This window comes from Botryllus schlosseri, chromosome 10, assembly GCF_051294905.1.
Source record: "Botryllus schlosseri isolate E-star chromosome 10, Bs_hap1, whole genome shotgun sequence".
NCBI classification, from domain to species: domain Eukaryota; kingdom Metazoa; phylum Chordata; class Ascidiacea; order Stolidobranchia; family Styelidae; genus Botryllus; species Botryllus schlosseri.
In genome coordinates this window covers 20,162,959-20,190,058 of record NC_137245.1, presented here as the reverse complement: position 1 = coordinate 20,190,058, position 27,100 = coordinate 20,162,959, and the positions used below count along the sequence as shown (strand labels likewise).

The 27,100-nt window shown below is 42.0% G+C and overlaps 2 protein-coding genes across 2 annotated transcripts; both read left to right on the top strand.

Annotated features, from left to right (window-relative positions):
* The first annotated feature begins 2,428 nt into the window (after positions 1-2,428).
* LOC145448175 (sulfotransferase 1C4-like) lies at positions 2,429-12,347 on the top strand. Its single transcript, XM_080326517.1, has 4 exons — positions 2,429-4,025; positions 5,911-6,076; positions 10,791-11,028; positions 11,163-12,347. Exons 1-4 carry the CDS (start codon positions 3,866-3,868, stop codon positions 11,511-11,513), a joined length of 915 nt encoding a protein of 304 aa, XP_080182643.1. The 5' UTR covers positions 2,429-3,865; the 3' UTR covers positions 11,514-12,347.
* A 9,420-nt stretch (positions 12,348-21,767) lies between these two features.
* LOC145448173 (sulfotransferase 1C4-like) lies at positions 21,768-26,737 on the top strand. Its single transcript, XM_080326516.1, has 4 exons — positions 21,768-23,061; positions 24,372-24,537; positions 25,736-25,973; positions 26,108-26,737. The coding sequence occupies exons 1-4, from the start codon at positions 22,902-22,904 to the stop codon at positions 26,456-26,458; spliced, it is 915 nt and encodes a 304-aa protein (XP_080182642.1). The 5' UTR covers positions 21,768-22,901; the 3' UTR covers positions 26,459-26,737.
* Positions 26,738-27,100: the final 363 nt, after the last annotated feature.

The following is a 27,100-nucleotide window of genomic DNA, read 5'->3' as shown; positions in this document are numbered from 1 at the left end:
CGGTTTTGGTAGTTGGTTCCTGGGTTTCGAAGCTATCTCCGTTTTTTTGCTGTTTTTGAGCGCATGAACACGTTTGTTTTCCTTCGCTCTGGCTTTTCCGACTTGTACGAACCAGTCGCATATCGCCCCGTTGTTTTGGCTATCGTTACTATGTTGCTCAAGTCTGACGTCATTCGTAGTGCCGAGTCTGATTCTGTTTTCTTCTGGTAATATTTTGGCTTCTGTGTTTTTGCCTGCATCTGTTTCGATGTTTTCTTCGTTTTCGTTTTCCTCATTTTTTCTCTGACATTCTCTTGCCACGTGGCCTTCCTCGTTACAAAGGTAGCATCTCTTTTTATAGATGTCTTCAGCGGTTCTGATTTGGCATGGGTAACCGTCGATGTAGATAATCGAAGGCATTTTATCCTTATCGAAGGATTCGACCCATATGTTGGTTCGCCCATTGTAGATTCGAGTGTTTTTTCTGTATACGCTGGTTAGAGCTACTACTGTGCCGAAGCCTTGGCTGTTTATATCTCGTCTTACGGATGGTGGTTCCGTTTCTGTCGGTATTCCGCTTGCTATGAGATGGGTAGCTGGTGGTCTTGGAAGTTCCATCCGTATATATCTGAAGCTATGGCCTTCTAGGCCTTGTTTCTCTATTTGTGCGTATAGAGCGTCTCTGGTTTTTGAGCCGTTTTTGTCTTTGAAGAAGGACATGATGTACATTCCCCTTCTCATTTCCCAGAGGGATTCGATTTTGTCGATGTAGCGTTTGGCTATCTCGTTTTCGCAGAGATCGTCCCATATTTCTTCATATTTTGCATCCTCAGGCACTCTAAGAAAGAGTGATCTCGGCCTGTGGTGATGTACTGCTGGTCTAGGAGTGTTTCTCCTTAGCGCTGTTGCGTATCGTTCGCTTTGCATTCTATTCGTATTCCGATCCATTTCGTAAATCCAAGGTATATCCCAAGCCCACAGGTGGGCGACGCCCAAGCTCTGTCTACCTCTGTCGATGTCGCAGCAGTCGCACATTCCGTTGATTAGGATTGGACGTCCTTCCTCGACGACGTTCAGACTAATCTCAACCCAAGTGATTACATTTATCAGTATAGGTAATGGATAGAGAGTGTTTTCGAAAATTAATAGCAGATGATGCATCGTCGGGTGGGCCAATTGTTAGTATTGATTATACTATTCAATTGTATATTGAAGTTCTGTACCTCCAAGAAGCTCTCCAATTGTTAGTATAGCCACTTTAGGGATGTTGTTATTTCTTGACCTTCCATCAGGATTGTCGGTATCATGGAAAGATATTGGAATCTCCCGAACGTACCAGAAACAAATATCTTTCGTGAAGAGCGCTCGATTCCAAATTGTTATTTCCATATGGAGTGCATCATTTCCCTCCGCTGTTCGCGTCTGTACTGTGGGGCTTAGATTGCAAAAGGGTGCTTGACTATATTAAAATCGAAAAATGAAGTCGCATTGAATCGCGACCAGCGCGAAGAAAATTTCAAAATTAAAACAAATATCTCAAAAATTCGAGAGTCGATTCGTAAATTCAATTTTCATATCGACAGCCGCCAACACATGCTAATTGAATTACGTGGCCGCAGGTTGGCCACCCCTGTACTAGAGAGTGAAATTAGAGGGTTTGTTCGTAATTAAATATGTTTATGATGATATTCATTTTATTTTACGGCAGTGTCTGCTGAAAGCTGAGTCGAGGTAAAATTGACCTGCCCAAATAAACATAGGCTAATTTCGCACCGGAGGCCATGGATTAACCGACCGCGCCAACTGGAATAATACTCTTCTCTTCGACAATACCCAGAGATGAAGCGTTTTGGAGTACGATCAAGTACCTTGTCGAGCTATCTTGCTAATTTTCCACTACTACCAGTCGTAGTCTGCTATTATTGGATATTCCACGAACTCCCGGTGACTTTACAGTGGCAAGTATCGCCAGAAAAAGTAGAAAGTTTGCAAAGTAATTGCGAATTGCTTCTTTTACCTGACCATATAGACCACTGGCTCCCAACTTTTTTCGACTCATCGCCCCCTTTTCAATCTCGACACAAATTTTCGACCCCTTCCCATATTTCCGAAAAATAGCACATATAATCGGGAAATTTATTCACCTAACTCTGATCACTGATGACAGTGATGAGTTTACTGAAAAGGGCCATCTTTCAGATGGGGTAGGTGCTCGGAAAACCGGTTTCCGCGTCTACTTTCCGTGAGTTGACATATTTATTCGCGTCATATGCAGAATGAGCCGCTTTCATGCGCATTTTTTGACAGTGTAAATTAAATATATCTCACTGGACGGGGGTTTTAACATTTCGCCCTCTATCGCCCCCAGTACCCCCCTTTGGTATATTCGCCCCCTTGTTTCTAAAAATAGGCCACTGGGGGTTGGGGGGTGATGTGGCCATGTGGCCAACGCTGGGAACCCCTGGATAGACGGTTTTGGATGTCGGGCGGTATAATTATGGCCACGTCTTATAATTATATATTTCATTTACGGAGGTGGTCAAAGTAGTCAAGAAAGCTACTCAAGTACAAGTAAAAGTAGCGACGAAAAATTACTGGAAGTAGAAGTATAATTGACTGACTTTAAATCTACTCAAGTAAGTAAGTATAGTTGTGAAAACGATCGTCATTCGTTCGCATGGATTGTCTACAGCTGCAAATTGAGATATGCGAAAGGTGCCGAGCTTGATTCATATTTATGCAGACCAGGAGGTATTCAATTTTCGAGAGCATAAGCATTCGTCCGCATCATGGTATGGAAAGGATAGTATTGATATTGAAATGCGATACTAATCCTCTGTTTACTCGAACAGCGCGTTTGAGAAAATATCGTGGTATGGCGCCTTCCCCCATATTATAAGGCCGCGTAGTTTCGCCGAAGAGCAAGACGGAGAAGTTGTATCGGATTTGGTGTGAACATTTGCGCGGTTAGTCAATGCTAATAAAAATATGGTGGATCGTAAAAGTGTCATACTGTGTAGCTTTATTTCCGAAAATTAAAAGCATTACTACGCTTGCTTTTACACTTCAACATGTATGTTCTCCAGACAAAAGAACTGAAACTAATAACAACTCTAAGTAATGATACTGCGAATCGAACGAGAAATACCAATACTAGTTCAGAAAAGCAATTTTAACGGTGGTCTGCTAAAACAAGTCTAACGCTCAAAAATTCAGAGTCCACTTTTCCAGATTATGACACGCCATGGGCTGCTAGAATAAGATATTGTGGGTAAATGCTAGATTGCGAAACGGTAGTTTCAAACGTTATTATTAACCATATTTTCTGTGATGAAATCTGTCATATGGGCGACAATGCGGTGCGAAAGGGGCCACACAATCTGCTACCTGAATATACTCCATCACTACTTTGTGTGAAGCGCGACGGAAATTCTGTGTTTAACCTAAATTTTCTTAAAACTGAATGTTAGAACTCTGTGAAAACAGCCCGAGAATTCTCCAGTTTCTCTTTCTAATTAGAGGGTTACATTAATTCTACTTGACAAACTGAAAATAGCGAAAAGTAAGTAAGTAGATCACAAAATATCACGAAGTAGAAGTAGCGTAAATTCTGTTTACTTGAGGAAGTACCAGAAGTAGAGGAAAACTACTTGAGTACGAAAGAGTAGAATTACTTCGTTACTGACCACCTCTGTTCATTTATCGAAACTTGCAGGCTGTTTTTCTGTGTGTTAAATGTGTCTTCGTCAGTGAAGACGAGAATGGGAGCTTAGCTGGCAAATCGTACTTTAACCTTACGGTATTTCAATGTTGCCCATTTCCTATTCAAGTACAGTCTACGCTCGGTACCCTAACCCTAACTGAACTTAGTGAAATTGATACTGCGATGGGTGAGTTTGCAGTACCCGTTCTGTGCGAGGAAACAATGTCAAATGGATTCACCATGCCTGTACTCGGGGGCGAAAAGAGGAGACAAGTTCTGAATACAGTTCTGAAGTTTAAGATGAGACCGGATGATGTCATTGTAGCTACATATCCGAAAGCAGGTTCGAAGCATACATGATATTCTCATCGAATTCGGGGATCTATGTGGTGGGAATAGCAAAATACGCCTATACCTAAAATGAGTGATGTACAAACGCCCCCGTCTATAACATGCTAGGTCACGGTATAGACCAGAGGTCTCAAACTCAGATGTGCTCGCGGGCCAATTTCCTATTTTTGATGGCGCCGCGGGCCGCAGCACCAGTAATAGGGGGATTCAATGTATTTCAAAGTAGGCCTTATTTCCGGGTTTCGAGCATGGGTCTACTCCTGATAACTAGCCTATATTGACATTATATGTCATTACGGAAGTCAAATAGAATCAGCGTTTGATTTTACCTTCTAATGTTGGAACAGATCAATAACAACTTGAACATAAGGAATCTGTGCAATAACAATAGATATGAGCATTGAGCAATCGCCGAAGAATCCGTTGGTGTTACAGCTGTGAAGCGTAGGCTACGACTAGTTAATACTCGCCACATTAAATTGGCGAAAATAACATATAGAAAGATACCCAAGATGACACAGGATGTAACCAACTATATACATCAAAGGGGCAACATAATGCCAATGTCGTTTGCCATACCTACATGCTTGGATATCTAAATAAGCTACGCAACGCAAGCTACGACCTTTTGATATTTTACTATTTCTCCTACCAGTTTAATAGTTTATTCATAGTGTGCTATTTGGTGTGGACACAAGCAAATCTCACAGGTCAGTGAAATTGGTTTTTGTCACTTTTTCCATTTGGTCAAAGGCAATTTGACGGTAATTTTTGACCGGCTTGTCCTGCATTAGCCTAAATTTGATAAAACGGGTATCAATGGAAAGCTACCACGGTACTGATTGCGAAAATATAAATTTTATTCTGTTCGTGGCCCTGGAACTCGCCAAAATAAGCCTCAAATGTTGCATTGTAAGTGAGTTTGGTATTGTGACGCAACCATGCCGTCTGAGCAGCTCAGGAGCAAATGCGCACGAGAGTGAGAGGGCTCAATCGCTTGCGTGACAATGGCCAATACGCTTGCAGCTTGTGGAGCTCCTCGCCTGCTCCCAGACGTCATTGCTGCATCACAATACCAAACTCACATACAATGCAACATTCGGGGCTTATTTTGGGGAGATACAGGACCACGAATAGAATAAATTTATATTCTCGCAATCAGCACCGCGGTAGCTTTCGATTGAGACCCGTTTTATCAAATTTAGGCTAATGCAGGACAAGCCGGTCAAAAATTACCGTAAAATTGCCTTTGACCAAATGGAAAGTGTGACGTACACCAATTTCACTGAGCCATGAGATTGTTTTGTGTCCACACCGTATAGGACACCATGGTTTGTTGCGTGCGTGGTTCTACCAAGTCACGGCATTCCGAGTCACAAAATTCCTTCTCTGATTGTAACGTCTTAAGTGACGAGTGGGCTACGAGAAATTCTACAGACGGTCGCGCCCAAGTCCAAATCACAATTTCCAGTCACGAATCATCAACAGGTCATGTTTTACCATATTAAACAAGTAATGTCACGTATTATAGTTGATCTTCCACTGAGTGGTAAGTATTAGTGAAGTTTGATGAGTAGTTCCAGGCTTCTGGAGTATTTTTAGAGCGAATTTTAAGTTCTCGTTTAAATTCGTAGTAAAATATTATCGAATACTTTGAAATCCAAAATGCCGTCGCGGGCCGCACAAAATGGTCTAGCGGGCCGCGTGTTTGAGACCTCTGGTATAGACACACGTGATGATGCACACCAAATCAGATAGGTCAACTTCGAAAACTACGCCTCCACAGTCCATTTTATATATTGTATATCTTTAAAAGAAGCCACTAAAAGCTATTCGATGGCGGAGACACGCTTTTGCAGGCAACATAATCTTTTCAGGGACAACTTGGTTACAAGAGATCGTGTGGCTGATTTGTAACAACGCAGATACGGCGCTTGCAAGGAAAATTAAACTGGCCGATCGCTACGATTGGGTGGAGGGAGGTGAATTCCGGTCTTGGGAAGGCTTCAAGATGCTAGATAGTCGGCCAATGGAACGAACAAGGTTATTCAAATGCTGACGTAATTACTAATTTTAAGTCTGCGACTATTTATGAATCATTTGAGGGTATTGAAAATCAAACTACAGTATCATTATGGACTAAGAACATGGAATGTTTTTGTTATTCGGTGCGTTTTCAGAAACTTCAATACACTAAAATTTTCGACCATTTAATAAGTGTCGAATTGAGAGCCAACTGAAGAGAATCCGTCTTAATTGAAAGCAACATGTCACACTGATTCGCAAAAAAAATGTAGTTCCAATATGGTCAATTGGTCAGGCGTGTGTTAACTGTGTCTATAGCGTAGCGGAGAGAGAGAGAGAGAGAGAATTCTTTTATTCGTCAACCATGAAATATAGTAAAGGCAATGTCCACAAACAATTCACGTCCAATAGTATACATTTTTTCCTACTATATTTTACATGGTATAGACTGGGAGACCCGATATGACCGAAATCTTCTAGGCCGGAGTCACCCAAACATATTGGCAGTATTAATAATATTATGAATCAATTTCTTCTCTCAGTCGAGTAGCACCGCAAAGAGTAACGAAATAAACAAAAGTAAATAAAAGACAGCAACACTAGTGAAGGACGGTTATCATAGTTAACAGTGTGATCAGACAACTTGACCCATGTACACAGTGGTAATATTATTGTAACATATAAAATGAAACAAAACAACAAACAACATCACCGTGGTCATGAAATATGTTCTTCTTAGTACTTGGACAATATAAATTTGCAATAGCGAGCTTTAAACGTGTGATAAGGAAGAGTACGGTAGATAGTTGGTACGTTGTTTCAAAATTTCACACCTATATGAGATAGGGAATTTCTTGACAGTCTTGATGAATTCTATTTAACAAATAGGGACTGATTTTGCGAGAATCTTGTGTTATAATGGTGAATTGAATTGAGGCATTGAAAAAAGTTGTCGAAATAGTCAGGTAATGTTCTTTCATTATATTGTTTCATGATTTTTACAAATCTGAGACCTTGAGAATGCCCAATTTTCTAAATTCAGGACTGACACTACTACGTGCAGGTATATTAGATGTAATCCTAATGGCTTTGTTTTGTAATACCTGGAGCTTGTTGATATGCTTCTTGTAAGAGCAGCCCCACACTGTTATTCCATATGTGAGATGGCAGTGGACGAGCGCATGATAAACAGGTAGGAGAAGTGATATTGGAACCAGCTTCTTCAGGCGATAGAGTGCACCAATGCCACGAGATATTTTGCTTGCTATGAAGTTGATGTGATGGTCCCATACTAGATTATCATCAATAATAATACCTAGATACTTGACAGATTGACTGGTTTTACCAGTTTGAATTCTGCGATCGCATTGTTTAGAGATCCTTTAGAGCAGTGGTTCCCAAACGGTGGGGAATTCCCCACTGGTGGGGAATTCGATGATTTCTGGTGGGGAATAGACGCATTTGGCAAACATTACCGTATATTCATGATATTCTATATATTTACTTTTACGGAGACGCAAGCGCGGTTACCGTTACCAGTAACTGCTTCAGAATGTACGTATCGAAAATTACATTGCGTGTTGTTCACAAAAACTCATTTTTAACTCTGGATGACAAACGAAGGCGTCACAGGAGCATCCAGCACTACCAGTATGACGTGACACAACGCTTTCGCTAAATTTTGAGGGTTACCGGTAACGAAAAACAATATGTTTTGTTGCGATTGTCTTGCGTAGATGCGTACTGATGTGGTTGTGTTTCTTGCATACTGAAACAAGCAAGTAGCTGCTCTGATATGACAAAAGTTGAATGGAAATATGACGATAGTTATCTTGAATTCGGATTCACGTTTGTGGTGAAAAATCGCGAGCAATTGCCACAATGTGTTGTTTGCCTTAAGACCCTCTCGAATGAGTCAATGAAGCCCCATCAACTGAAGCAACATCTTTCAAAGGTTCATCCTCAGTTTGCCAATAAAAATCGTGGCTTCTTCGCACTCAGAGCAAGTCAACTGGACAAGTTTAGATTTGGAAGCGCAGGCCAATCTCAGGTCGTTGCAAGTGAGATAGTTACTGCGTCTTATGCAGTATCGCTGCTAATAGCAAGGACCAAAAAGCCCCATAACATCGGCGAGACATTGATAAAGCCGTGTCTGGTAGAGTGCGCTCGTCTTCTGCTTGGCAAGTCTGCGGAGTCAAGAATGAAAAAGGTCCCGTTGTCTAACAATACTATTAAATCACGAATTGAAGATATGGCTTCTAATATCAAAGATCAACTCATAACAAACGTCAAAGCTTCGCCATGGTTTGGAATACAACTTGGTGAGTCGGTTGATATAGCGAACTTCTCCCAACTAATGGTGTTTGTTCGCTACGTCCACAATCAAGCTATTGAGGAGGACTTTCTCTTTTGTCGTCCATTGGAAAGAACTACGAAGGCAGTCGATGTGATGGAGCTTATCGAAAATTTTGTTGATGCTGAGGAACTGGATTGGAGTCGACTTAGCAGTATTTCCACAGATGGAGCACCTTCTATGCTCGGTGCGCGATCTGGCTTCGCAGAACTTGTCAAGAGGAAGAACCCTACTGTGATAGCGACACATTGCATCATCCATCGAAGGCGTTATCATCAAGAACAATGCCCCAGCCACTCAAGCAAACGCTGGATTGTGCAATTAAAATCGTCAATTACATAAAAACTAGCGCCCTGAATTCTCGACTCGTTCAAAAACTGTGCCAGGAAAGGGAATCTGACTATGATTCTTTATTGTTTCATACTTATGTGCGCTGGCTCTCGAAAGGAATGATGTTGAATCGTCTTGTTCAGCTACTTCCGGAGATTGTGCTGTTTCTTGCAGCTCAAAAGAAAAAAGAACTAAAGAAGGATGTTTCCGATGTGTTGTTTAAAATGAGATTGGCCTTCTTAGCGGACATGTTTTCTCACTTGAACGAGTTAAACCGCAAGTTACAAGGGAAAGATTCAATGATTCTTGAACTAAGAGACAAGATTGCTGCTTTCATTGCAAAGCTTGAAATATGGAAAATAAAGATTAAATCTGGTCGCAGCGGAACGACGTTTCCAACATTAAATCGAATTATTGAGACGAATGGTTTTTCCGAAGACGTTCGAAGTGAGGCTGTCAATCACTTAACCATCCTGATTGAAGAATTTCACCGCTACTTTCCCCGCTTTGAGCATGACACCCCTGCGATGGCGTTCTCAAGGAATCCCTTCAGATTTTCTGATGAAGACTTTCCTGAAGATGAAGAAGATAACCAGGAAGAATTTTTGGAACTGATTCACGATTCGTCTGCCAAGTCTTGTTTTGAAGATGAAAAACTGGGTAAATTCTGGGCAATGATGCAAAACGCATATCCAAAAGTTAGTGCAAAGCCATTGAAGTTACTTATAGTATTTCCCCCCATAGTATTTCCCTCCACTTACCTTTGTGAGTCAGCTTTTTCAAGCGTTGTGGTTTTAAAAACAAAATCTCGCAACAGACTTCTGGCTTGAGAATCGGATTTGCGATGTGCAATTTCAAATATAGAACCCGATATCCCGTCTATCGTATCAAAAAGACAACAACAGTATTCGCATTGATTGTGAGGGAAACCGTGTTGTTGTGTTTTGTAATATATTTCGTTGAAATGTTTCATTCGTCGAATATCATCTGCTTTCTTTACACTGCCTTCAATACACTTTTCCAATAGCAAGTCCCTGCTAAACGTCTGGTCAAATGTTAAAGAGGTTCATTTTTAAAGGGTATATTTGAGTTTCGAGTAGTGGGGAATGAAGACTCGGAATATATCTGAAGTGGGGAATGACGACAAAAAGGTTGGGAACCACTGCTTTAGAGTCAAATACTAGACACACGTCTTTCTCTCAGCAGTTGAAATCATGAGCCCTCGAACCGGGCTCGTAAATATATGCATGTTACGTAGAAACTATGAATTATGATGCTAAAGCGAAGGGTTTAAGGGAGCGCAGAGGAGCCGTCGACCGGTGTCAACGCTCACATACAGGCTTAACGTACATTGCATAAACGACTGCGGTGACGTGACAGGTCAGAAGTCCGGGAGAAACACTGGCCAAAAAAACAAACGCTAGGTTGAGCGATAGGACATTTAAATGCAATTATTGTATCAACTCGCCGTGTCTCCTACCATCTCATCCGCGTGAGCGCCGGAGCCGGGCTACACGTCGGCAGCTACGGAATCGAAAATATCGATTATCGGGCCTGCTGGTGTAAATAACCATCGTAGTCGACAAACACCATGAATACCACAAACAACAACAACAACAAGGACGACAGGTTAGCTTACCTGGAAGAGAACTAATCGACTAATTAAGAACTGGTAATCTTGAAAACCTACTATGCTGCTGAACCAAAATTCCCACCAGGCGACTCGGAATAATCCTCGCGCAAAATCTTATCCAACTTTATGCGTCACGATTAACAGTTTTATTCTCGAGAAAAGCATTCTCCCGCATAAGCATTCTGATTTCTGCTCTAAGGGTATTTGTGCGCTGTCGAGATTACGATTTATATTTTTGGAATCATTGTGACATAATAGCTTTCGATTACTTTTATTACATTTTTGCGCAAATGTCGTCCGCTAGCTTACCAGAAATTCAAATTAATTCGAATGTCGATTTCAGACTCACTTCGAACTCACCATCATGCCAAAATATTGACTCACTTCAAACTCACCATCATGCCAAAACATTGCAGATTTATCAAAACCCATCTGCCATTCCAACTTCTGCCGACCGAATTACAAAACGAAGCCATCGGTAAATTGATCTACGTCGCTCGAAATCCAAAAGATAATTGCGTGTCGTTCTATCACTTCCTTCGAATGCACAAGGCATTACCTGATCCTGGGACATTGAATGAATTTATGGAGCGTTTCTATCGAGGCAATGTGCTACGCGGGTCATGGTTTGACCATGTTGAAAAGTATTGGCAGGTATGTAATCGTAATCGATTGCACTATATTCGAGGTATCATACTCAATTACATCTGAAAAACAATCCTCAGAAATCGAAATTTTTATCGACTAATTTGCATATAGCGATTGCTTATTAAATGATATCAATTTAGATTTCACAGGAGCGACGAAGCAGCATGCACATTGTACTATATGAAAACATGAAAAGGAATTGCAAAGAGGAGATCAAGACATTGGCTAAGTTCCTGGAAAAAGATCTATCCGAGGCTCAGATCGACATCATCGCCAGCCATTGCTCCTTCGACAACATGAAAGAGAACGACAGCGTGAATTTTTCCGATTTTGTTGCGGCAGGTATTTTTGACGACAGCGTTTCTAAATTCATGAGGAAAGGACAAGTCGGCGACTGGAAGAATCATTTCACCGCAAGTCAGAACCAAGAATTTGATGACGTGCTTCGGAAAAAGACGAAAGACTGGACTCTGAAATTCGACTTTGAGTGATTACCTAGCTTTCTGATGACACGTACATGAATTCACTATACTATTTGTGTAACCAGAGTCACAACTGTTGAGCCTTGAATCGCCTCGACACTCCAACCGCATGCTGGAGGCACAAGGCTGTCCGAAATTATTCTGTCAATTTGGTTAAGTCTGCCGACTTAAGGCTGTTCAGTAACCGCCATCCTATTTTATGTGGATTGTGGGTTGTTTCATTAACATTTTCATCGATTCAAAGCAATACGATATTGCGATAAAATGAAAGGGTTGGAAGAAATTGTCTTTCAATTACCCCACCCATAGTGGCCGCTAAAATATGTAAATAAAAGGCAATCATCCTGAATGCGATATAATAAGAAAACATAAATAAACTGAAAATGAAGGGGCATGTGGCATATTCCTAATTATAACCCTACATTTCCATAAAGTAATATAATAAATAATATACACGTTACCTATAGCAACGACTCATGGCACATTGTGCCACAATGCTGCAGAACATCCGCTGACTATACTTTGCATCACCAAATGTATCAACTGCATGGAACAATCAATTCCTATGATGATTCTATACAATCCTTATCAGTAGTCGCTTTGCCAACAATTGCGACGAGGACCTGCAAGGAAATATGAGATTGGTCTTAGCCTACGCTTCAAAGTGTAGGCTAGACCAAACATTCTATTGCTGCATTCATGTTGATCGGAGTGAAAACCGGTTTATGTACTTGTTACCTCAGTTACCTCAAACAATTTATACAGTAGCTAACTCGCCAATCGGACGTATTTGATTTTTCCCATACAATAGATATATCAAATCAATATATAGATCCGTGTATGCATGCTTGATTTCTTATACATTAGACAACGATGCATTCTTTATATCGGTGGTTCTTAACCTTGCCTCCAGCGCCACCCAAGGGGCGATTTTGAAGGGGGCGGAAACGCTCAGGGGGCGATATGGGGGACGCTGGGCTCAGGGGGGCGGTAAGGGGGGCGCTGAAGCAAAATGGCTTCGCAGTAGATGGTGGAGTTTTCAGAACAAATTAACATTCGACAAAACATGTCAAATCTCGAAATTTTTCGACGATGGTTGCTACATGTGTTCTCTCAAAAATTACACTACAATTTTTTTGAATTATTTTTCATAATTTTTCGCACTGCACGCGAATTACAGTTGCCAAATTTTTGATTATTGGGTACCTTTCCCCCACGAAAAAATACGCACTAGGCTATTCATCGAAACTAGAAATTGGCATTTCGGCGTCGGCCATTACCACGCCGCGGTATACACGGGGTACACCGGGTATACACGAAGACATATGAAGTTTCGGCCAATCTGGGACACTCTCCGAGAGTGTGCCAAAACATCATCAGTGAGAAAACATTCGGTCAAAACAATTGCCCCCTTGTTGACCGTAAATTTCGATATGAAATGTCTAATTGTCGAGAGGTGCTTAAATAGCCCGTGCCGAATTATCAGGTATTGACAATTCGAACCCCTCAGGACAAATAACATCCATCAAAGAAAAATTATTTGCCATTGAAGATATACCAATTTTGAATCGTGTGCCTATTTTAGATTAGATACGTTGATGCGATTCCAGTATCTTTAAACTATATAGCCAGCGGATAGAAGTTCACAAAATAATAACATTCAACGAAGTAATTGTACTAACGGGCCTGCCTAAATATGCTTAATTATTAATTACGTGCCCTACATTTTCCAAGACAACAGGTCATTCAACGCTACCGATGAATCTGGTTACGAGGGCTGAGAGGATTATTATTATATTCTTTATTCACAGTAAAACTGGTACATGCACACATAATCCGGGAAGCAACCTGACCCCAAAGGAAAATGGCGAGATTGGAGTAAATTTTCAAATTACAGTAATACATTCAAATTGTTATTCCTATGCAATGCATGGAGAAGTCAGATTACAGAATTGCAGCAGATGAAGAATTGGCAAGGGTTACAGAGCAGAGGTAGAGATGATTGAAGATGAAGAATCGAAATTACATAAATTAAGCTGTGATTCAAGATGTAATATTAGTCCAGTGGTGCATTCAAGGCCTTCCGAAGAATGTGCACAGTGCCCAATAATGTGATCTTTTGGATCATGTCGAATCGAACGTTACCTGGAATTTGTTGGATATGTCTCATGAGTTTTTTGCTTACGACCCCTGTAGCGCCAATTACTATCGGTACAATGTTTATTTTGCATAGCCACATTTTCTCACATTCCATTTTGAGGTTTGCGTATTTGGAATGTTTTTCTGATTCTTTTGCAATATGTTGTGATCAGCTGGGACAGCCAGTTCAATGAATAAGCATTCTCTTTTCTTTTTTAGTTTGACGATTATATCCAGGCGGTTGCTCCTGATTTTGCGGTCAGTTATAACTGGTACATCCCACAGAATTTTTACTAGTTCGTTTTCTGTCATTGGTGCTGGGCTGTAATCAGGGTTGTAACCAAGTCACAGGACTCCCGAGTCACAAGTCAATCTCACTTTTATAATTTTGACTCGAGTCAAGTCGTGTCATTTTCAACTCACCACCGAGTCAAGTCCGAGTCCAAGTCATCGAGCAGAGGTTCGAGTCCGTGTCATGATATTATGACTCGAGTCCGAGTCCAAGTCATTGTGTTGACTGCTCAGTTTCCAGTTAAAGTCTTGGTAATCCCACTTTTTATAACTCTGTTTGGTGATATCAATGGTTCGCATTTATAATATACCAATTGTCCTCACTTTTAGCAGTTTCTGGTCGCATTCTCAAGTACCAGTACCAACAGACGAAATCCCAATAGTGTGTTGGCTTCGAAATTACCATGAAATGTCGGTCTTGGCCGTCTGAGTCTCGAGTCAATGACTTGGTTCGAGTCATGCGCATTGACTCGAGTCCAAGTCGAGTCAATGCACAGATTGACTCGAGTCGAGTCGAGTCACTTCCGTATTTGGATAAAATGACTCGAGTCAAGTCGAGTCATCAGAAAATCGTGACTCGACTCGGACTCGAGTCGAGTCATGACTCGAGTCATTACAACCCTGGCTGTAATTGTAATTGTGAAAATAGGACATTGCGGCGCTTATCGCCTTATCGGTCTGGTGCGCCACGGCAGAAAATTTCGTATTACATGTCGCAAATCGTTTACCTAAAAAAATTGCTTAAATCAACACATTGCTGACCAGGACGAACTCAACTGGAGGTGATAGAAGATCTGGCCGTACGAGAAGGTTATCTGTGGTGAACTCAAATTTCAAGTTCAAGCAGAAATCAATCAGATATGCTCGGTACCAATCATATTTCGGGCATGCGACGAGGAAGTGATCCACATTCTCGGGTACGATGCATAAGTCACACAAAGGCGTGTCGCTGTAGCCTATTTTAAATAAATGCCCTTTCAGGCGACAATGGCCGGACCGGAGACGGAATATTATCGTTTCATACAAACGTGATCTGAGCATTGAGGAAAACGTCGTTTGTACCGCTTGGTGGAAACGTTTGTAGTTGTTTCCCGTCTCTTTGGAACGGTACTCGGTCTGCCACTCAGTCCGGACGTATTTGCGTACTTTGTTCTTGACGTCCCTATAGGTAATTTGAGGTACTTCTTGACTGTCAAATGCAAAAACGGCAGTGGAACGTTCAAGTTCATCTGCAACATCATTGCCGGGAATGCCACTATGTCCTGGGGCCCATGAGAACGCAACGTCGATGCCCATTCCTACCAACCGCAGGAATAGAGGGAAAATCTTATTGAACGTTCTGCTCGGTGTGCGGTTCGGGGTAGAGATTGTATTCAGAACACTAAGACAATCTGTCAGAATAACATATTAATCGGTTCGACTGCCATGATTGCTTATCCTCGATAGGCCACTAACGATAGCTAGCATCTCCACTTGAAAAACGGAAAATAAACTCGGGCAGATCTGGCTGAAACGGACTGACTGTGATGGAATGTAAATCGCGAAAGCCGTTGCTGTAGCCGTCTTCGAACCATCTGTATAAATCTCGACGGCTTGGTCGTGGCACTCAAAAAGGTAATATCTGAAACACGCGTTCACAGAGAGCGAGAGTCTCCTTTTCGTATAAGGCGACGTAATGTCCTACCCACCGTGGGGGTGGAACCGTTCAGGGTGCTACGAACTGAATTCGTTCTTTTTGCACAATCAACTGTTCCAGAATATGTGATTTTAACAGGGTATTGAATGCCCTGCAGTTTGGTCTTATCAAGGAGTAAATTTCATGCCATGTATCAGTTAGTAGTTTAGTTGATGGGTGTTGATTGTGCTCATGACTAAGCAAGTGGTACCGACAATTCATACACAAATATTTGTGTCGAATGTGGAGAGGTGGTTCGTTACATGCAGCTTGCAAGGCTTATGTGGGTGTACTCCGCATTGCCCCGCTACACAAACGCAAAACTTGATTCTACATGAGCCCAAATTAGTGAGTGTTATACTTGAAGGCGAAAAAGTAGGCGGGCATACCATATAGTCGATGTCGTGTTTATTAGCACCCCATGCGGTGTTTGTGACGACACGAAGTAATCCCATTCTTCTGGAGCATTTTTTGCGACGTTGTCAATGTGCATTTTATACGTCAACAACTTATCAAAAGTTATACCAAGATATTCGAAGTTGTCAACAAGGGGGATTTGATTTCCATTAATGTGCAAGTACACATCGGGAATTTTTCTTTTCCTAGTGAAGATCATTGCTACAGACTTCGTTTTTGAGAGGACGAATCCCCATTTACTACACCATTCTTGCACCGAGTCTAGGGACCTCTGAAGTGATGAAACGATCGTCGGTATAACGAGCCCGCTCTCCCATGTGGCACAGTCATCCGCGTAAATACCAACGCTGCTTCGAACAGCGATTGGCATATCGCTCAACATCACAGTGAAGAGCAACGGACTCAAATCGCTTCCTTGGGGGATTCCGTTATCGAGGCTGTTTACATCGGACAGCGTATTCCCGACGCGCACTTGGTAGGTTTGATTTGTTACGAAATTCTTGAGTCAGCAGAGCGCTTTACCACCAATACCAAGCCGAGAGAGCTTCAATACTAAACCTTTTCGCCAAACCATGTCGTAAGCGCGTTTAATATCGAGTAATACGGCTATCGTTGAACGTTGGTTATTGATAGACTTGTATATCGAGTCATGGAATCGTATGGCGTGGTCTAGCGTACATCTTCCCTTTCGGAAGCCTGACTGACAGGGATGTAGCAAATTGTTGGCCTCCAAGTACCAGCGTATTCTATTTGCGACCATAAATAACCTCCATCACTTTGCAGAGATGACTCGTAAGAGAAATTGGACGATATGACTTGGGATCGGTGCCATCTTTGCCTTGCTTGAGAATCGGGATTACAATTGAATGCTTCCAGCAAGAGGGAATTTCTCCGCTGTCCCAAGATGCATTGAAGAGGCGTATTAGATGCTGCAGCGAGGTGCAGGAAACAGTGTTGGGATGACTCGAGTCACTTTGCTAAAATGACTTGACTCCGCGTATCGGAACGTATCGGAAATGTGGATTGACTCGTGACTCGGAGCAAAATTCACGAGTAAATTTCAAGTCATCAAGCAATCGATGTCGATAAAAAGCACTGTATCATATGGTCGGATCGTTCGCGAAACGCTGGTGTAACCCGTGATAGCGACCAATCAGTCAATGATCGTGCGTTTTACTGATCCTCCATTGTTCTCTCACAAATTGATAGACCTCCAACGAAGTGATCGAAGCTTAATACACTGTCATAAACTAGCATAGTGAAGTAATTTAACAGCAAAATGTCTGTTTCTGTTCTTACCTTAACCAAACCTATTGTTTTATTGAAATTGAATTCGAGTATAGTTTATATATAGTACTGAACCATTGGCGCAGGCTCGAATTGTATCATATCAATTTGTAAATGGGTAATGTATTGCATATTATCAATCAGTTTCTATATTATCAGTTTTGGCTGGTAAATATAAACTGAGGCTACGCAGTTACTTACGTAGTTTAGCTTCGTAGTTTAGCTTTTTCTACGCATTTGTGAGCGATACAGCGCCTTCTTTCGTGTATATTTAACTCTATATTCGTTGATCGATTCCGAAACAATGACCACTCAATCTGTATTTCAGATAGCTGGCAAAATGCAATGACGTAAACATGCCTCATACTTCGAAAAGGCAACATGACTTGGATTGACTTGACTCGTGACTTGACTTAACTTGATTCGAGTCATCTCCATAAATCGAGTGACCTGACTTGACTCGAGTCACTTTCGAATCGATTGACTTGACTTGACTAGAGTCACAATGTGCAATGACTCGAAATGACTCGTGACTCGAAGGCATTGACTTGATCCCAACACTGACAGGAAAGATGTTTCAACATATCGTAACAGATTGGATCACCCCACGAAGACGTGTCTTTTCGGGAGCGTATTGCGCATTCTAACTCTGTCATACTGAAGGGTATGTTCAATTCACCTCCAATACGGTTTGAACTTGCGACGGACATTTGATTTATTTCGATTTCATTTCTTCACTGCATGAAGGTCACTGGGTAATTCGCGTTACTACTAACTTTGCAGAAAGCCGACGAGAGGGCTTGGGCTTTGGATCGATCAGCCTTCAAGGGCGTGTTGTTGACCTCGAGTATGTGAGGTGCGGAAGATCCGGACATCGACGCCACAATTTTCCACACCTTGCGGAAGTCAGTTTTTCGGTTAATAGAATCGCAAAACTCTTTCCAGCATGACCTCTTTGCAATCAGAATGATTTTGCGGCATTCCGACTGCAGTCGTTTGAAGCAGATCACATCACGCGAATTAAAAGATCTTTTAATTTTCAAGAATGCAGCTTTCTTGCGTCGAACGGCCCTTTCATAGTCCTTATTCCACCTAGGTACAAGGATTTTGTTGCGACCGGCAACCCGGCGACCGACAGCTGCCTGGAAGCTCGGTCTCGTAGCCAGGCTCGTGATTGTAGTCAAACCCCATACCCTCAAGCTGCCTATCAGCGCATCCCTACTGGGCCGGCAATGCCCATGGACGGGGTAGTTTCGCCTCCCGTGCAGACTGGTGTTGCGGATGTTCGCGTCCGGGGAATTGAGATTTTGGCGGAATTGACTATAGTCTTTGTCAGAGTATAGTATCGAGTCGCCGTACATTTTCCGGCATAGGGCTGCTCAGGGCACGGTCCACGTACTTGACGCCTCAGGGTAGGAGAGGTTTTCCCTCTCTTTTGACGATATTAATTTTACCTCTTCTTTATAGACATTCCCGCCATAAGCAGCACTATGATTTTCATTGCAGTTAATACATTTTTGTTGTTTTGGCATTCATTGTATACATGGTCCAGGGCGCCACATTTTGTACAGCTCGGTTTTCCGCGGCAAGATTTACAGGTGTGGCCGAATTTGTTTCATTTGAAGCAGCGAGTTGGCGGTGGATTATAAGTGTTCGTACGGAAGCGTAGGTAACCGAACGTAACGTAGTTGGGGGTACCTCTGTGGAACTAAAACATAGCAAGACGGACAAACGTGGCTCAAACCCATTCTCTGCCCTCCGTTTTAAGCGTTTCAGGTGCGACACACTATTGACAGACCGATCTTCTAACAATTCACGGAAAGGTACCCCTTCGATGACTGCGCGACTCGCGTATGGCTTCTGTGCGGTGCGAGATGTAACTGTGATAGCAGTTTTAGTATTTGTGATCGTGTCACTTAACGAAATACAGCCTAACATTTTAGTCACTTGCTTGTGATTATGACACGTGAGGAGAAGATCTCCCGAAGGCAGTGGCTTGATACCAGCGTAGCTGTCGATGATAGCTTAAAGAGCTCTGTTCACTTTCCCAGGGTGATATCTGGTCATCACCCTATATATAACCGAAATTATAACAGTCATACCATTGACGTGATCCGACACCAATGCGGATCCCCCACTTGACACCGGTGTTGCTAATGCGGCACTCGGAATAATGCTGGGTTCCGAAGAGCTATTAAAGTTCTGACTAGACGATGGCTCAGAAGTCGTCGTAGCATTGACATTATCGATGACCGCTAATTTCCTGGCAGGAATTTTGGTATTCCCGCAAGACCCAAAAGCTCCCTCATCGATATCTGGAGATATTCGACCTTCCATCTACGTTTGAGATTAGAGGATGTACCCTCCATCACCTACCCTTTTCAAGGCAGTGAGGGGATACACTCTGCTAACTATACCTTACAAAGATCCCAAGAGACACTCAGCATGCACCACGTAAAGACGGGGTATCGATACCTGATGAGGCAAACGAAGACTAGCGATAATTACTCTTCCACGAGAGACCTCCGCACTTGACGACGGTCAGACGACGGTTCAATACTTTACGTTTTGGGTTGATTTCAATTTTTGAATATCCACCGGTCCGCCAAATATTTTTTAAAATTTTACCTGTCTGCGAGAGTAAAACGGTTGAGAACCACCGACTGTAATATAACGATATAGGGCTTCTCAACTCATAAACCTAAAAAGCTGATACAAGACAACGCCGGTATTCGTAAAACAGACCTGTCAGGATGCAGGTAATCCCTTGCGAATCTGATTCATCACAGATGAACTCGATCGCAGTTCATTACTTATTTTCCCACGTAGCAATAGTATTAAATACTTTAAAACTTGCGACCCCTTGCAAGCATGAATTTCGCAAACGACCTCAACGTCAACCTTGCGACCGAACCCTTGCGAGTGTGAATTCTCACAACTGAACTCGTCAAGTCAACAGGACGCGCGTATGAATCGCTGTCTCCGCGTATTTTGAGGTCCGCGTAAAAAACGAGAGAGAAGAAGCTCTTTACGCGCCGAACAAACGAGAGAAGAACAGAGAAAGGAAAGAAACTAAAGAAATGGCTCACGCGCCCTATACGTCGTACGATTTTACGCAAATGTGATCGATGCTTAATTGATTTTTGTTTTAAATGCAACCCTAGGTGTGGCACTACTTGAATAGTGCACTGCTCGCGCATATTTATGGTGTATATCTGCAGTGTCTCAGTGACCTGCGGTAGAATTAATGATTGGGGAGGCAGATTGTCGTTCTGAATCTGATTTGCAAATATAATAAATCCTGAAATGTTAGCTGATTCAGTTGATGATTTGTTTCTTATCGCGCTCGCGCTGATCACGCACCGTTACAGGTACAGAAGGTACTTCGTATCTACAATTGAATGTAGGTATGGAAAATGAATAAAACTGATACTAGCAAGAGAAGATATTTACTCCACACTGGACCAGTGCCCATTCACAATATAGCTAACAGCGCAGTGATTGTCGGATGGTTGGACAGACAATCGGTGCGTCAGGTTAATTTTTGCCGCACCTTGAATTGTGTCACTAAGTTGTCATTGTACGTAACGAAGTATTAGAGATCTTGAGAGGTTACGGTGCTCTTCGATTATTATTATATGGATTTTAGGAATCAGGGCATTCGATTGATACCAGTTTTACCATCTTTGGTCGCTATCACAGGTAAGGCATGTCCCGTCGATGCTTCAACTATTCTTTCGCCTTATTAGTGAACAATGTTTATATTGCGCATTTTGGGTGCGAAAATGATCGAAATTAATTATTGATGAACATCAGTACACAAATAGCAATAATAATTGGAAAAATGCACTATTTTCGCTTACTGTTCGTGGTGACAGTTGAAGCACTGCCTCACCCGATTCCTTTGACCGCATTTCCATTTATAGTAGGGTCGGGCAACTTCTGCAGTCGGCGGGCCGGATATAGGAAAATTAAGTACTTGGCGGGCCGAATTGCTGAATCGATACATTATTCGCCCATTTATCCACATATACAAGGAATAAATCTTATTTAATCGTATGTAATGAATGTATTTTAGCGACAGCGATGTCACTTTAAAGCCATTTCTCGCCGAAAATGGCGAAGACGATGTTGATTTGAGAACTGCATTGTCACACAGGCGTCGCCATGTCTGCTTCTCTCTGATCAATAAACACACGATGCAATCCAATCAATTCATTATGGTTGAGTGCCCGCTAAATGCAGATAATGCAAGTCTTCTCGCTTCGACGAACTTACGCGCAAGCTCTACTCACGCACTCTGGGCAGTAGGTATATAATAACATATAATCACTAAAATTTGACGTTGAAACAAGTATTGGGGAATCTGTTCAGCACAGGCTTGCTTATAAATTCGCCTAAGCAGGAACGTAATAGGCAGAGATCTTGCGTACCGAGGATATTTCTGTTCGTGTTGTGCAAATGATGTGAGACTGGATGTTTGAAAGAGAATGGTGCAAGTTTCCATCTCATGAAGCAGCACCCTCTCGTTTCAGCTCGATGCTTTCGCAACGTTATGTCGATGAAGGATATCATCAGTAAATATGCTGCCCGCGGTATAAGTCCGAGTCTCTCTGACTCGACAACGCTGTATTGTCATATATTTCCCGACATAATAGCGTTGAAATGAGGTAATCAGTTTGCGATCAATCAACTTTTTCAAGGGATTCTAAATTATGATAATTCCATGTTCAGCAGAACAGCGTCTTGTAGCTTATTGCTGAATGCAGGCTTGTATTCAACGCAGTCATCATAGTAAGTCACGCATTGGATATTCCACGAACTCCCTGTGACATTACAGCGGGAAGTATCGCCAGAAAATGTAGAAAGTTGGCATATTAATTGAGAATTGCTTCTTTTATCTGACCATACAGACCAGTGGCTCCCAACTTTTTTCGACTCATCGCCCTTTTCAATCTCGACACAAATTTTCAACCCCCTCCCCATATTTCCGAAAAAGAGCACATATCATCGGGAATTTATTCACCTAACTTTGATCACTGGATGATGAGTTTACCGAATAATACCATCTTTCAGAGATGGTAGGTGCTCGGAAAACCGTTGAGTTGACATATGTATTCACGTCATATGCAGAATGAGCCGTTTTCATGCGCATTGTTTGACAGTGTCAATTGAATATATCTCACTGGACGGGCGTTTTAACATTTCGCCCACTATCACCCCCAATGGTCCCCTTTAATGTATTCGCCCCCTTGTTTCTAAAAATAGCCCACTGGGGGCGGGGGGGGGGGGTGATATAGCCCACACTGGGAACCACTGGATAGACGGTTTTGAATGTCCAGCCGTATAATTATGGCCACGTCTTATAATTATATATTTCAGTTTTCGCAACTTGCAGGCTGTTTTTCTGTGTGTTAAAAGTTCCTTCGTCAGTGAAGACGAGAATGGGCGCTTGGATGGTAAATCAAAATGTTCAGCCGTACGTTACCCTTAAGTTATTTTAGGTTTGCGTATTTCCTATTCAAGTAGGCCTACATTCTTCCTTCGGTACGCTAACCCCAACTGTACTTAGTGATATAGATACCGCGATGGGCGAGTTTGCAGTACCCGTTCTGCGCGAGGAAACAATGTCAAATGGATTCACCATTCCTATACTCGGGGGCGAAAGGAGGAGACAAGTTCTGAATGAAGTTCTGAAGTTTAAGATGAGGCCGGATGATGTCATTGTAGCTACATATCCTAAAGCAGGTTGGAAGCATATATGATAACGGATGGTGTGAACCTCTGAAAGGTTCAGGTTCGTGTGAACGCGAACCTTTTTGAAAGGTTCTGTGTGAACGCGAACGTGAACCTCATGACGTCACGCGACGTCATATTGCTAATTACCACCCTATCTTCAATGAAGGGATCCCCTATATTAATGTACACGATACCTAGCGACGACTCGGACCACATAATGCCACAATGCATAAATACAAATTGGCGTTTTAAACGTCGCTAAATGTATCAACTGAGGCAATCAAAGGATAAAATACTCCCACAAAATCAATATCTTACGCCGCTTTGGCAACAATTTCGACGAGGACCTACCAGTGAATATAAGCTTACGCCTTAACGATCTAGGCCAGACGGAATAATGTATTCGGCGTCTGATTATTGCTATTGATACTGAGCAAGGTGTAAAACGGATTTCTAGACTTGCTATCGATATTACCCCATTACCAAGTTATACAGCAGTGCCCAACACCTCAATCGCACGGATGTGGTTTTAATGATACAGTAAAGATATGAAGGCAAGATTCACACCGTACGCCTGCTAGATTTGTTACATCAGAAAACGATATCAATCTCATTATTTGGTTGAATAAGCATCATTCCCTGACCACGTATTTCGCTCGTGATGTTGTGTGATTGCGCGTCAAGCTCACAAGAGAGTCACTAAATACTCACAAACATAAAGCTGGATATTTCGAGCAAACTTTTGTTACAAAGCAAGTAAAACTTTTGAGATTGTCAAGGTCCATGCTCGCTTATTGTAGATTTTTAATGCTGCCAACGCCATGCATAGAGTGGCCCGCAGTTGAAATGCAATAAATTTGAAACCAAAGATATTTTATAGTGAAGTGAAAATTGTAACATATATATGAAAAAGGTTCACAGTGCAGAACCAACCAAGGTTCTGTTGTGAACGCGAACCTCTACATTTCCGAGGTTCACACACAGAACGCGAACGTGAACCTCACGTTCACACCATCCCTAATGATATTCTCATGGAATTAGGGAATCTACGTAGTGCGGATTAGCAAAGTTCGCCTATACCTAAAATGGCTGATGTAAACGTCCCGTTTATTATATGCTAGGTCACGGCATAGACAGTTAGACACACGCGATGCACTCCAAGTCAGGTAGGTAAATTTCGCAAACTACGCCTCTACTGTCCATTTTATATATTGTATATCTTGAAAAGAAGCCACTAAAAGCTATTGGATGGCAGAGACACACTTCTGTAGGCAATATTAAAGCATTAATTAATATACATGTTTACATAACCTTTTAAGGGACAACATGGTTACAAGAGATCGTGTGGCTGATTTGTAACAATGCAGATACGGCGCTTGCGAGGAAGGTCAAACTGACCGATCGCTACGACTGGGTGGAGGGAGGTGAATACCGGCCTACGGAAGGCTTCAAGAAGCTAGATAGTCGGCCAATGGAACGAACAAGGTTATTCAAATGCTGACGTAGTTACTAATTTTAATTCTGCGACCATTTATGAATGATTTGAGGGTATTGGAAATCAAACTATAGTACCATTATGGACTAATAACATGGAATGTTTTTGTTATTCGGTGCGTTTTCAGAAACTTAAATTTCGACCATTTAATAAGTGTCGAATTGAGAGCCAAATGAAGAGAATCCCTCTTGAAAGAAAGCAACATGTCACACTAATTCGCAAAATTTGTAGTTCCAGTATGGTCAATTGGTCAGGCACGTGTTAGCTGTGTCTGTAGCGTAGCGGGGACGTCGGCACACGTCTTTCTCTCCGTAGTTCAAATCATGAGCCCTCGAACCGGGCTCGTACACATATGCATGTTACGTACAAGTTGGAATATGATGCTAAAGAGAAGGATTAACGGGAGCGCAGAGGAGACGTCGACCGTTGGCAACGCTCACAAACAGGCTTAACGTACATTGCATAACCGACTGCGGTGACGTTACGGGTCAGGAGTCCGGGAGACACACTGATCAACAAACAAACGCTAGGTAGCGCGATAGGTCATCTGAAGGCAATTTTTGCATCAACTCGTCGTGACTGTTGGAGGTTTATCTAGGCTCGCCTCGCCATCTCATCCGCATGAGTAGTGTCTTAAAAAGCCTACAAGTGAGTCATGCTACACGTCGGCAGCTACGGAATCAAAAGATTATTGGCCCGCTGATGTAAATGACCATCGTAGACGACAAACACCATGAATACCATAAACAATAATAACAACAACTTGTCGCGATTATAGGTAACAACACCCATTTCTGACAGCGGAGATCACGAAGTTAGCTTATCTGGAAGAGTACTAATCGACTAATTAAAAACTGTTAATCACGGAAACCTGCTATGCTGAACCAAAATTCTCACCAGACGACTCGGGATAATTCTCTCTTATCCAACTTTATTCGCCTATATTAAAAGTTTTAATCATGAGATAGCATTCTCCCGCATAAGCATTATGATTTCTGCTGTAAGGGTATTTGTGCGCTGTCGAGATTACAATTTATATTTTTGGAATCAGTGTGACATTATAGCTTTCGATTACTTTTATTACATTTTTGCGCAAATGTCGTCCGGTAAGATTACCAGAAATTCTAATTAATTTGAATGTCGATTTCAGACTCACTTCAAACTCACCATCATGCCAAAATATTGCAGATTTATCAAAACCCATCTGCCATTCCAACTTCTGCCGACCGAATTACAAAACGAAGCTATCGGTAAATTGATCTACGTCGCTCGAAATCCAAAAGATAATTGCGTGTCGTTCTATCATTTCCTTCGAATGCACAAGACAGCACACGAGCCTGGGACATTAAATGAATTTACGGAGCGTTTCTATCGAGGCAATGTGCCGCGCGGATCATGGTTTGATCATGTTGAAAAGTATTGGCAGGTATGCAATCGTAATCGACTGCAGTATATTCGAGGTATCGTACTCAATTACATCTGAAAAACAATCCACAGAAATCGAGATTTTTATCGACTGTTTTGCATATAGCAATTGCTTATTAAATGATACCAATTTAGATTTCACAGGAGCGACGAAGCAACATGCACATTGTACTATATGAAAACATGCAAAGGAATTGCAAAGAGGAGATAAGGATATTGGCCAAGTTCCTGGAAAAAGATCTTTCCGAGACTCAGATCGACATCATCGCGAACCATTGCGCCTTCGACAACATGAAAGATAACGACAGCGTGAATTTCTCTCATTTTGTTGCGGCAGGTGTTTTTGACGACAGCGTTTCTAAATTCATGAGGAAAGGACAAGTCGGTGACTGGAAGAATCATTTCACCGTAAGTCAGAACCAAGAATTTGATGACGTGCTACGGAAAAAGACGAAAGACTGGACTCTGAAATTCGACTTTGAGTGATTATCTAGCTTTCTGATGACACGTACATGAATTCCCTATACGATTTGGGTAACCAAAGTCACAACCGTTGAGCCTTGAATCGCCTCGACACTCCAACCACACGCTGGAGACACAAGGCTGTCACCGCGTCCGAAAACTTTCTGTCAATTTGGTTGAGTCTGCCGACATTACGGCTGTTCAGTAACCGCCATTCTATTTTATGTGGATTGTTGTTTTATTTACATTTTCATCGATTCAAAATAATACGATATTGCGATAAAATAAAAGGATAGGAAGAAATTGTTTTTCAATCACACACTCATAGTGGCCGCTAAAACATGTAAATAAAAGGCAATCATTCAGAATGCGATGTAATAAGAAAACATCAATAAAACTGAAAATGAAGGGACATGTGGCATATTCCTAATTAAACCCTACATTTCCACAAAGCAATATAATAAATAATATGCACGTTACCTATAGCGACGACTCAGGCCACATTGTGCCACAATGGTACAGAATATCCGCTGACTATTTTGCTTCATTTTTTTTTTTTTTTTTTTTTTAGGGGTAACCTGGAGGAACCGCAGTAAACCTCCACCCCGTCACGCTTGTGACAGCGCAGTGGCATTACACCACGGCACTATTGCCACAAGCGCCCGT

Coding starts and splice junctions, on each gene's coding strand:
- LOC145448175 (XM_080326517.1), top strand. CDS start 3,866: ATGGGTGAGTTTGCAGTACCCGTTCTGTGCGAGGAAACAATGTCAAAT. Junction 4,026..5,910: donor AGCTACATATCCGAAAGCAG/GTTCGAAGCATA, acceptor TAATCTTTTCAG/GGACAACTTGGTTACAAGAG. Junction 6,077..10,790: donor CGGCCAATGGAACGAACAAG/GTTATTCAAATG, acceptor AAAACATTGCAG/ATTTATCAAAACCCATCTGC.
- LOC145448173 (XM_080326516.1), top strand. CDS start 22,902: ATGGGCGAGTTTGCAGTACCCGTTCTGCGCGAGGAAACAATGTCAAAT. Junction 24,538..25,735: donor CGGCCAATGGAACGAACAAG/GTTATTCAAATG, acceptor AAAATATTGCAG/ATTTATCAAAACCCATCTGC. Junction 25,974..26,107: donor ATGTTGAAAAGTATTGGCAG/GTATGCAATCGT, acceptor ATACCAATTTAG/ATTTCACAGGAGCGACGAAG.